This window comes from Urocitellus parryii, chromosome 8 (assembly GCF_045843805.1).
Source record: "Urocitellus parryii isolate mUroPar1 chromosome 8, mUroPar1.hap1, whole genome shotgun sequence".
In the NCBI taxonomy this organism is placed as follows: Eukaryota; Metazoa; Chordata; class Mammalia; order Rodentia; family Sciuridae; genus Urocitellus; species Urocitellus parryii.
Genome location: NC_135538.1, coordinates 27,202,754 through 27,214,189, shown reverse-complemented (window position 1 = coordinate 27,214,189; position 11,436 = coordinate 27,202,754). Strand labels below are relative to the sequence as shown.

The 11,436-nt window shown below is 46.6% G+C and overlaps 1 protein-coding gene across 1 annotated transcript; it reads right to left on the bottom strand.

The window, feature by feature from the left end:
• Positions 1–9,832: 9,832 nt before the first annotated feature.
• Positions 9,833–10,651, bottom strand: Olig3 (oligodendrocyte transcription factor 3). The gene has a single exon (XM_026391904.2). The coding sequence runs from the start codon at positions 10,649–10,651 to the stop codon at positions 9,833–9,835; it is 819 nt and encodes a 272-aa protein (XP_026247689.1).
• Positions 10,652–11,436: the final 785 nt, after the last annotated feature.

Below are 11,436 nucleotides of genomic sequence, written 5' to 3'. Positions count from 1 at the left end.
CAAGCTGGTAAAACATGAGTAGTTTCTACCACAATGTCTCATTCCCTAGGAAGACCTGCTCATGGTGATGCTAGTTCTGTAAGTTAAAGGACTGGTGAAGTCTCTGTTCACATACTTCAGTGTAGCTCCTTTTTTCTAAAACATCACACTGGCTGTGAGTGAAGATGTTGAAAGAGGGCAGGGAGCTTCCTAGAGACAGCCAGAACACCAGGGGAATGTCAACCCTTGATCCACTAAAGCAGTAGAGAGGCTAGTGGGGATAGGAATGGAATAAAGTTGAGACTGGAAGTAGAAGAAGACAGCAAAAAGACGGTGACAGATCATTGAGATGAACATAGAGAAGAGGAAGAAAGGAAAACTGAAGAGAAAGACCAAACAGAAACAGCAATCACCCATAAATCTTTCATCTCTCAGAAGTAAGAAACATGATCATTTTTATAAGTAGTGCCTTCATGACCAAAAGCTTGTATAGGTAAGAAACAAACTAATAAGTATAACCTTTTAATTTTCATACAGGGGATTGACTCTAGGGAACCTCTACTACTGAATTATATTTCTATACCTTTCTAGTTTTTATTTTGAGACACGGTCTCCATAAGTTGCCTGGGCTGGCCTAGAACTTGTGATCCTCCTGCCTCATCCTCCTCAGTGGCTGGGATGACAGGTGTGCACCACCACATGCGGCTTAAGAATACTTCTTGATGTTATGTCACAGGTGGAAATGTTTTGCATTTTTAAAAAGTGGTTACTATGTTTCACTTCTGACCTGCCTTACTTAATAAATCCATTTTATCGCTGCTTTATTAATTCTACCTGCCCATCTATTACTTCTGACTTCTTCCCTTTGAGTCTAAACTGTAGAGAAACATAGGATGCTTTATTGAACCTAATTCTAGTGTTAAAAACTTGAGGGCAGGCAGCCTTTTACTCTGGTAATGCTATGTGATATAGTTAGATGAACAACTTCCATATAAAATTTCAAAGGAAAGGAATAATAGAAAAGAATCTATAATAGCAGAGTAAGCAATTATAAGGAAAACATCTCAGTCCTTAGGATGGGTTTAGTGTCTACGTAGTGAGAACACTGGAATCACAATTTAGAAGAATAGCACTGTCTTCTTTTCCCTCCTTTATTTCTCCTCTGGCCACCCCAATACTGTCAATATCAGCTGTTTCAAGGACAAATCAACATTTGGCTAAGGTTTAAAGAAAATCATATTTCCAAAAAAATATCGAGTCTCTCCATTTTGAAAATATTCCAGAAATCTTTCATTGTCAATATTGTCCAACTTGTCACAGTTAAGAGCCTGGCAAATACTTCCCAGAATGAAGAAAGTGCTACAGCACCAAGGGGAAAAAAAATCAAAATTCCTTTGGGGAAAGAACACTGATATGTGAGCACATTAATCTCTGAAAAATAAAGAGAAAGAAACTAATTTGGGCTGATGTAACTCAATATTAGAACACTTGCCTACGATGCATAAGGCCCTGGGTCCACCCCCAGCACCGCAAAGGTAGCAACAAAAACAAACCTAATTCACCTCTTCATGTCAGCATAGTTTCCAAAACTGTACCTCATTCAGTTCAGTCTTGGAGTCTAATTTATTAATAATATAGTTTGGCAAAAAGAGGAAACAAATTGCCTCCTCTCCTATTTCCTTATAGACTATTTAGCAAGAGGGAATGGCTTCTAATTTTTCATGTGTGTCTCTATCTAGCATAGTGGGGAAGTCAGGATCTCTAGACTTCATTGTGTGCACAGGCAATGATGACTTTGTTATTGAAAAGGACAACTCTTTCTGGACTATACAGGTCATAATGTCCATCTCTCTGTCTGGATCCCATTTCTGGAGTAAATGGTTAGCAGTAGAGAACTAGGACCAAAGCTTGGCATTGATTGGGGGTCAAGTGAGTTTTTAAATAATGAGTCTTTTCTAGACCCACTAGATTTTTAGACTTTCCCAATGAGAGAGAGGTGTTTGACACTGTTCTGTATGAAGCACAATTATGGGCTCAATTTAATGTTAATCACCTTTGAGGTAGCCTCCTCCCCTGTTCATTCCTTACCTTCACTAGCTTTTATGTGGTCCAGTCAATTCTGGCAAAGAAAGCTGGCTTTAAGCAATACGTGATACCTAAGGGTCACTTTCTTAAGAAGTGAAAACAGTGAGGCAAACAGAATGGTTTGACAGACTCTTCCTGCTATCATTTCAACTAGGCAAAGAACTAACCTGAATTTCATATAGTATTGATCACTTTCATAACACCCAAATTCATAAATGCCAAATCTCACCATTCTGCAATGTTGTACTTGAATGGGACCAACAAAGGCCAAATGTATATCAAATTGAAAACAAAATTTTGTCAATTAGTGTTATAGCACGTTTATGTGTGTGTGTGTGTGTGTGTGTGTGTTTTTCTTAAAGAGGTGTGCTGAAAACTGAACTTTTCCAACTGTTTCTGGTGCCAATTAACTGAATGATTGCATGATTTGAAGATCAAGTTTTAAAGTTTTTTATGTTAGAAATATATTTAATTGCATCATGCTGTTGTTATCTAACATACGTGAAAAGATGGAGACTAACAACCAGAACCTGCCTCCTGTTTTGATTCTTTGTTCCTAAAAAATAGGACACTCAAAAATCTGTCTTATTCAGGACACTCAAAATCTGTTGTCTCACATTCTAACCATTAATAAACTACTAGGGAAAAAATGCCCACACTCTCAATATGTGTTAAATGAGGAATCAAAAAAAGATTGGATAAAGGAATTATAGTCAAAGACTCAAGTGAAAGAGAAGAAAATTTGACACAGAAGGATAAGGGAACAGAAAAGTCAAAAAAGCTCTTTTTAAACTTTTGTTGAAGAAACCCTGGTCTAAAGCTTTATCAGAAGCCTCCAAGGGTGCTCCCTTGGGTCTTCTCTGAGGATCCAGTGACGATCCAGCAATTGTACGCTGAAACTTTGAGTTCTAGGTAGGATTATTTATCAAGGATTTTTGTTTTGTCTGGGTTTTCAATGACCCAACCCCAGCTGTACATTTGGGGACAGACCACAGCTTCAATCAACAGAGGGTTTGCAGAGATCCATTCGAAAGCTTCCCTCCTCCTGCAGGGATGGAGTAATTAACAGACCATTAAGTCACTTCAGCTTTATTGACGGGGACACTGAGCAGGTCATTGCTTTGAAAACTTTTGTTCTTAAAGGAAATTACAGGATTGTTTTATGTTTAAAACACAGCGTGGCCAACTCTGGCGTCCAGAGGCAAGTTTCTGTAGCTCGGGGAGCCACGGAGGATAATGACTCTAATCCCATTTTTAAAAAGATTTCCTCCGACCTCCTCCCTCTTTTTATTTTTTCTTAAAAAAAAAAAACATTTAAAAGAAAAACGATTTGCTCATTTGGTGATAACTAATGGGAACATGAATTACGGAGATGCCCCAGACTGAAGTTTATCTCTTGGTCAATAAATCTTTAAACAACTGCGACGAAACTAAGTACTGCCACCATTGCTTCTGTTTATTTCCATATTAATCAAGGCATCTGCTCCGGTCCTCTGTCTAGTTGAAGGAATGGGCAATGAGTTTCCTAGCGTCTGAAAAAGGCCCTAGAAGACGTGCCTGCGGCACTTTGGTTTTGTGCCGCCAATGGAGTTTTTATCATTGGACTTAAGTGACTTAGCTGTGTGTTCCTACTAAAACTCCCAAGGCCCTGAGCACAGAGGTTATTTCTTATGAATTTGGATGCACTTATCTCGCTGTTTTACTGGGTTCCCCCCCCCTCTCCCTTTGGTGCCCCCGCACAGGGCTTGGCTCAGGGAAAGCATGTAGAAGCAGTTCCTTGCTGAAACAGAAGGATTCGGAGATGCTCCGAAGGCTATAAATACCAAGGGGCTGGGGATTCGATAGAGCGCTATAGAGAGTCTAATAGAACGTGTTAGCTTCCTCGTCCCTTCTGAGGTAGGTAGAAGGGATGGGCTGAATTATCAGGAGGGGAAAAGACTGTTCATAAAATGTGTCCACACCAACCTCTTTTTCCTCCTGTGAAATCAAGGCTTCTGCTCTGGCAGAAGTGATTCCTGAGAACCTCAGCCCTGCTGCAAGGGGCTGGAGGGCGGGGTGGACGCAGTATCCGACTTCTGGAGTTTTCCAGGCCAAGGGAGGTTATGGATGCTTTCAGACCCCGGCTCCTGCACTCTCCGAGAGATGTCTTCAAAGTCACTGACGAAAAGAAAGCCGAGCTCCTGCTCTGGTCAGGGCCGGACGGTACGTTAAAACCCTGGGGAGCAGCTATCAAAGCTGCCCCACAGATCCTCGGCCCTGCCCCTGCGCCCCCAGCCATTCTGCTTCCATCCGGACCCCGGAGCACCGCTAAACATTCAAGGTCCCACTTTGAACACCTAGATCTGCGCACCTTCCCTCTGTCCCCCTTGGGGTCCTGGCCTCAGCAGATCCAGGACCTCCAGGATCCTCTCGTGGGTCATATTAAACTTTCTTTCCTGTGCGCCTGGCTGCAGGGACGAGACCGCGCTTTGTTGCAGGAGTCGCAGGCAGTCCCCGGGCTAGGCTAAAAAGCAGAGGCTCTGCGCCACTAGGGCTGTAGCCCGGGTCCGCCGCGGAGATGAGGCGGTCTGGTCTCCCTGAGGTCCCTAATGAGAAAGGGCACTGTTTCCCCGACTACCTGGGCCCACCTGGACCAGACCTCCTTACCAAAGTTGATAAACCGTACAGTGTCAGCCCCAGGCGGAGCGTAGGAACTCACGGAATAAAAAAGCCCTCCAGCCACGCTCGGCGGTAGTGTAGATTTGTTTTTAGTTGAGATTTTTTTAGTGTAGATTTGTTTTTAGTTAATTGTCTGTTTCTTCCTCCCAGTTGCCCTACGTGCTTAGGGATTTCGAGGTTCTTCGCAGGTAGCGCAGTCGGGGTTGCTCCTGGATCACTGCTACCCTCACTCCAGTACATCTTTCTCTGATCATCTACAGCCCCGCCTGCCTCTGTCTTGAGGGCCCCCAGGACAGCGGGGCTCCTAGGCACAACCTTCCCACCAGGGACCAAGGTCCTGGCGCAAAGCTGGACAACGCACCCAGCAGGTGGGCAGAGAGGAGAGAGATTGGGTGGGGGGGGCAGTGGAGAGCGGATCTCGTCTGCTTTTTGGCTCTTCCACTTAATGTTACCCTCACCTACTCTGTCCCTCTCCCTCGCAGCCCCACGGCCACAGTGTCCGGGGAAGGTACCCCTGAAAATTGACATTCAACCAAAAAGAGATTCTACATACACAAGCCTGTGGAGTTTTGACTCTTCCCGACCACTTATTAGTCACTGGGTACACTGGAGGCTCAGATACTTCGCAGGGGCAGGATTAGAAGGGACACTCGTTCTCCAGCAGATTTTCCTGGAGGCGGGGCCTCTCGATCTAGCAGGGGCCCTTCACCTCCCCGCCTAGTTTTTTTGAGAACCTGGAGATTTTTGTTGCAGTTCCTTCTCTCGCATCCTTCCCAAATCAGAGGACACCACGGGGGCCCAAATCCGTGACCGACGGCATGATCGCCTGGCCCCGACGTCCTCTCTTTGCAGCTCTGGTGGCCCAGTTCCCCTGACAAGGGTGCCAGGGAGGGGCGGGTATCAGGTGGCCTCAGGCCTGGGGAGGCCCGCAGAGGACACAAGGGGAGGGTTTCTGTAGGAAAGTGGCTGACTCTGCTTGTCCTGTCAATCCGAGAAATGCCTCCAAGGAGTAAGGCTGAGATTCTGTGGGGTATCTTTGGAATCATGAAGGCTCCGCCCTGTCCCGGCCCCAAAGTCCCTTCTCGGGTCCCCACAGCGGCAGAGGGGTTGGGGCAAGCTGCGAGGCCTCAGATTTGTCCAGGCGCCGAGTGCTGGGAGCCAACCCTTAAGGCACGGATGGGAGCAGTCATCCCTTTGCTCCAGCGGCGGATGGGAGGACAGAGGGGCCGATGCCTCTGGAAGTGACCTGGAAAGCACAGTTAAATCTCCTGGTCTAGGCGAGGTGATTGGGAAATCCACCGCCCTCCCCGAGGTAGGGGGCTTTTGCAATTTCTGCTGAGGACATCAGTGGAGGCGACAAAACCTTGTTCTACTGGTCATCTTGGGGAGCGGCTGGGTGGGGGGAGTTTAAGGGGATGTTAGCTTCCTGCTGTGGGACCCAGGAAAATTTGGGCCTCGCCCCCTCTGACCGAATCTCTCTGCCCTTGTGGGTGGTGTGAGCCCAAGGCCCCAGAACCCGAATACAAAGATCTCCTGGGCCCAACCGACCGCCTGCTGCACTTTCCCTTTCCAGGAATGACTTTTTTGAGCCCTTAAAGTTCTGCCACCAGCCTGAAAAGAAGCCAACTGGTTTCTAGCATGAGCTTCCAGCGGTACCTCGGCCCATGAAGCTTTACATTATCTTTTCAAGTGTAAAACAACATTTAATCCAGGATGAAAAGATCCTAGATTTCTAGATTGAATTAAAAACTACTTTAAACTTACGAACCTTCTTAGAAAGAGGTAAATTTACAATGAAAAAAATTCTATGCAAGAACCATTTTCACCTTCGTGGTTATATAAGTCTTGTTGATAATTCGAGAATGTAACCAGCAAAGCAATGAAAGTAAGGGTATGCCTGCAAACTCACATCCCCGGGGAGAATGCCAGGCCCTCTCCAAAGGCCAGTAATCCGTGGTTTTGTTCCCAACAATCAGAAACCTTCAGAAGACCCGGTTCCCAAATTGTCTTCCTCCCTGTCTTGTGTCCTGTCCAGTTCTTAAGGAAATTCTCTCTCCTAGTCATCTCTAGGCCAAAGGAATTTCTATAACCCAGAAAAGAGCTTAAGGGAGGATCTTCTAAATGTTGGAAGGAGCTGTTGATTTTCCCTCCCAGTGGATGAATTCAGGTACAGCTACCTGGGCTTGCGGTTCCTTTTAGTTCAGTACCTCTTAAGAGTGGACTTCAAGGGGCTGAGGTTGTGGCTTAGTGGTAGTGTGCTTGCCTAGCATGTGTGAGGCACCACATATAAATAAATAAATGAATAAAGGTCCATCAATAACTAATAAATTTTTTTTAAAAAATGGACTTCACAGCTCTTTAAATTGACCATTGGAGGTAATGTAAGGAATTCCTGTCCCAGCAACCCAGAAATCCAATACTCCCTGGTGTTCCCTGTGGCCTTACTCCTTTCCAGTCCCCTGTTAAGCCTGGGCTGTAAGGAAAGAGAAGCACACCCCTCAGCCAGTGAGGCATTGAGTCTTTCCTTGAGGTAGGCCTTGGAAACAGGACTCAAAGGAAGCAAGTGATTCAGGACAAAGTCGTTTTTCCTGATTGATGAAACTTTCCCTCCCCTCCCCTTTCTAAATAATAAACTCAGGGAAAGGCTGGAGGGCTGCCTTGTGTTGTTTTCAAATAAATCCTCAACAGGGATTTATTCTTTCCTTACCCAGAGAAATGAATCACACTTGGGAAACAGATGATTATTCCCTCATTTGTCTGCCTAAAACCAGTGGAAATAAGTGCCTTCTGCTACAGACTCTCTTTTTGGTCTTTCTCCTTTGCCAGTGGCCTGATGGTACTGAAAGAGGAAAAAGTCACTGAGGAGAGTGAGTTGGATTGAAGAGGGACCCCCAAAGGTATTCTCCCAGAGAAGGGCAGCACTGGGCAGACATGGGGATCCAGGAAGGGAAGGGTAAATGCTTCCTACATGCACTCTCCTGAGTGGATCCTGGAAAGAGAACACAGGCCTCAACTAATATTGAGATGATATTTCATCTAATTCAGAAATAAATTCCAGGTGGTACATTTCCATCAGTGTTCTATTTTTCTCAGTGGGAAATATCAGCGTGTGCTGTTGGAGTTATCACTAGAGCTCAATTTCTTACTCTTTTAAAACAAATAAAATCCTCTGCTGGATTACTTACTCTTGTTTAAACCAACTTTTTGGAAGTGTTATTGGGGATATGAGATGAGAGTGAAGACAGTAAAGTAAGTGATTAAAATGACATTTAAACTGAAGATGCCCAATAACTTTAGTTAGTTAGAACTGCAATCTTCTAAAGGAGGGGAAAAAAGGAAAATTCTCCCTATAAATCTTCAAGATGCTGAGAGTTGGGTAGTGCTTTGCCTCCTCCCAGAGCTCACCTTACAAAGCAGAATGGCATTCTTTCTCTGCAGGGCATGCTGCAGAGGGGGCAGGCAGGCAGGCGGATGAATGATTATTTTCTAAGATCATTCTTTGTTGACTTTTTAAACATACACTGGATTTTAAAATGGGTAGGGAGAGATCACAAGGCTAATTTAAAGTAAAAAGAAGTTAACTTACTGCTTCATTCTTGTCTGTTGCCAACACACCCACTGTAGTCACCACTCCGCCTCTCATTTCCTGCCACTTTGTGTTTCCAGATTGCTTTTTTTAAAAAAACAAAAAACTCAATTTCTGAGTTTATGAGGGAAGTAAACAAGAACCCAAGTAATAAGACTACAAATATGGACACTGTCTCATTGAAGGACATTTAGTTGCAATGATTAGCACCAATTTACCCATCCTCTTTATGAGTAATAGACCAGAGGGGGAAAAAAAATCTTCACATCCTGTCCCCACCCAAATCCCTGACCCATACCCAGACACACCTCACTGAATCCATACTTTCCCACTAACCCCATCTTCTAAGACTTTAGGCAAAGGCAAAACCAGGATTTAAGGTTCTTTTTTATTTGAAATCTCATCCAGAAACACTGGTTATTAATAAATATATCATAGTTATCAAGAATATATAAAAAATAAAGACAGGTATTGTCTTTGAGGCCCTAACAAAATATTTCAAGCAAATGTTCAGGAAATAAAAACGGCACCCCTCCCCCAAACCACAATAAGTTTTCAAAGCTGATAATAGAGAGAGCCGACCCCGCATGCAGAATAACTGAGCAAGGGGGGTGGGGCAAGCTACTAGAGGGAACCCAAGCTTGCGATTGTGGGCCCCTACCACAGCTGAAGGTTTGGAATGAAGTTTGAAGGGCGTGGGGTGGGGGAAGAAGCGCGTGTGCGTGAGTGTGGGTCTTTGCACTCTGCCCCCTTTTTCATTTCATACAACCACAGACAGATATATGGAGTACTTCAGATAATTCACTAATAAATCCTTGTTACAAGGAAAATGGCACCATGGCCGCACAACATGTTAGACAAGATTCATTTAGAAGCGTGCATGCATTCTTTTGACCTACACTGCGTCGAAAAGGAAAACCCACATAGGAGGTTGTCATGCCCTGGACGGGAGTTGAGATTCAAAACTTGGGTCTTGAGATACACATCTCTCCCTCTCTCCCTCTCTCCCTCTTTCTCTCCATTGTCTCTAGAAAAACTATGGTGAGGACAGAGAGACTCATAATTGCATCCATCTCAAGGAAATATTTACATTTGTTTCGCACAAAAAGGATGGCCATTTTTTCCCAAGGTGAGAACAGAGCCAGAGAAAGTCAAATCGAAAGTTCCTTCGCATCTTTTTAACTACACCGATCCCGTCTTTATACAACAAATGCAGTTTTGACAAGAGCATATGGCAGTGAGAAATACTGGCGCGGCATGGGGAAAAGAAGCATGCATGCAAAACACGACGTCTGGTTCCAGTCCCCCTTCTCTACCTCCTAGAAATTGTAGTTTGTTTTTGGTCTTTTCTCCCTGGGGGTCAAGTGGGATCTGAAATCTCTCCGACGGGGTGGGAGGCCGAGGGACCCCGCGCCCGCCCTCCCCGCAGGTCGTGCGCCTAGCATCCCCCTTCCCTCCCGGCCCGGCACCGCGGCTCCTCCCGCCGCTCTCTCCTCATCCTTAGCAGCCGGGCCGGCCCGCTGCTCACTTGAGCAAGTCCTTGGACTCTGCAGACAGCCGGGCCATGTTGGCGGTGGAGAGAGCGGACAGGTGCGGTGGCGGCGGCATCTGGCAGATGGTGCAGGGGCAGGGCAGCCCGGCCCAGTGCTGGAAGCCGCTGCCCAGCTGCAGCGCGGGCGGCGTGGAGGGCGCCTTGAGCAGCGAGTGGGGAGGCCGAATGGTACCGATGGTGGGCAGTGAGGCGGCGGAGAGCGGCGACGAGGCATTACCGGATGAGAGAGCGCCGCCCAGGATGGGATGCACCGGGTGCACCGTGTTGGCCGCGTGCGCCGGGTGTCCGGCCGAGTGCCCCACAGTCCCGCAGTGGAAGGCCGAGTGATGGCCACCATAGATCTCGCCAACCAACCTCTTCATCTCCTCCAGGGAGCTGGTGAGCATGAGGATGTAGTTTCTGGCTAGCAGGAGAGTGGCGATCTTGGACAGCTTGCGCACCGAGGGCCCGTGCGCATAGGGCATGACCTCGCGCAGCCCGTCCATGGCGAGATTCAGGTCGTGCATCCTCTTGCGCTCGCGTCCGTTGATCTTCAGCCGCAGCTGCTGTAGGTCCTGCTCCGACAGCTGCTTCTTGATTTTGTACTTGCTGCTCTCTCCCGCGGCCTTAGCGCCAGCCCGCGAGAGACTTTCCCCAGGCATCTTCTGCACCATATCGCCCTGTGTGGACGAAACTGAGTTGAGACGACTCTCCTGGTGGTGGTGGTGGCGGTGGTGGTGGTCCCTCAGGTACATCTCATCCATGTCCGGAGATGAAGCTCTGCTGGAAACAGAGCTCGAATCAGAATTCATTTTATTACAGGGTATGCGGCCCTACCGTGGGGGAGGCTTTAGGCGGGAAGTTAAGGAGAATCTTGATTATTAAAAAATCCGCACAGCCCAACAACCCACTTCTCAGTTGCAGGACTTGAAAAGAAAAGCGGAGGCACTGTCTTGCCCCGCCTCTCTCCCTCCCCGCGCCCCTATCTCTGGTTGGGCTGTTTCCTGGACAGCTAGTTGGTGTGTGCTTGAACTAACCTCACGCTGAAAAAGAGGGGCTTTTATAGAGCTGCGGCGGAGAAAAGAGACAAAAGGAGCCCTCCTATCTATCCTGGACTGGTTAAGATGACGTGCCATCATTCAGGGCGGTGCGCTTTGCTGTCCCATTTAGCAAGGATTCCTATTCATATTCATTGTGGGGCCGCCCAGGGACACCTCTGCTCCAAACCGCTAGGAGCCCCCAGGCACAAAACCCTCTGATTGACATACTCACCGCTCTAGCTCTAGCCCTCCTGATTTTTTTTTTTAAACTTTCTTCCACCCCACCTTTTTTTTTTTTTCCCAATTTCCCTAACCAAATCTTACACTTAAGGAAACGAAGGAAGGGAAGAGAAGCTGGCCAGACGGTTGGTGCAGGTTCCTCTGGATTTGGAGAGATGAATTGAAATATTTTCTCTCCTTCATTTATCACTACTCTGAAGTTTATGGACATGTAGGCAAAAACGGGTCCCAAATGGAAAGGTTTGAGGGAAAGAAGTGCAGATGAAGGGCAGATTCGATTAGCCAGGGCTGGGAGAAGAGAAAGGATGCATGCCCAG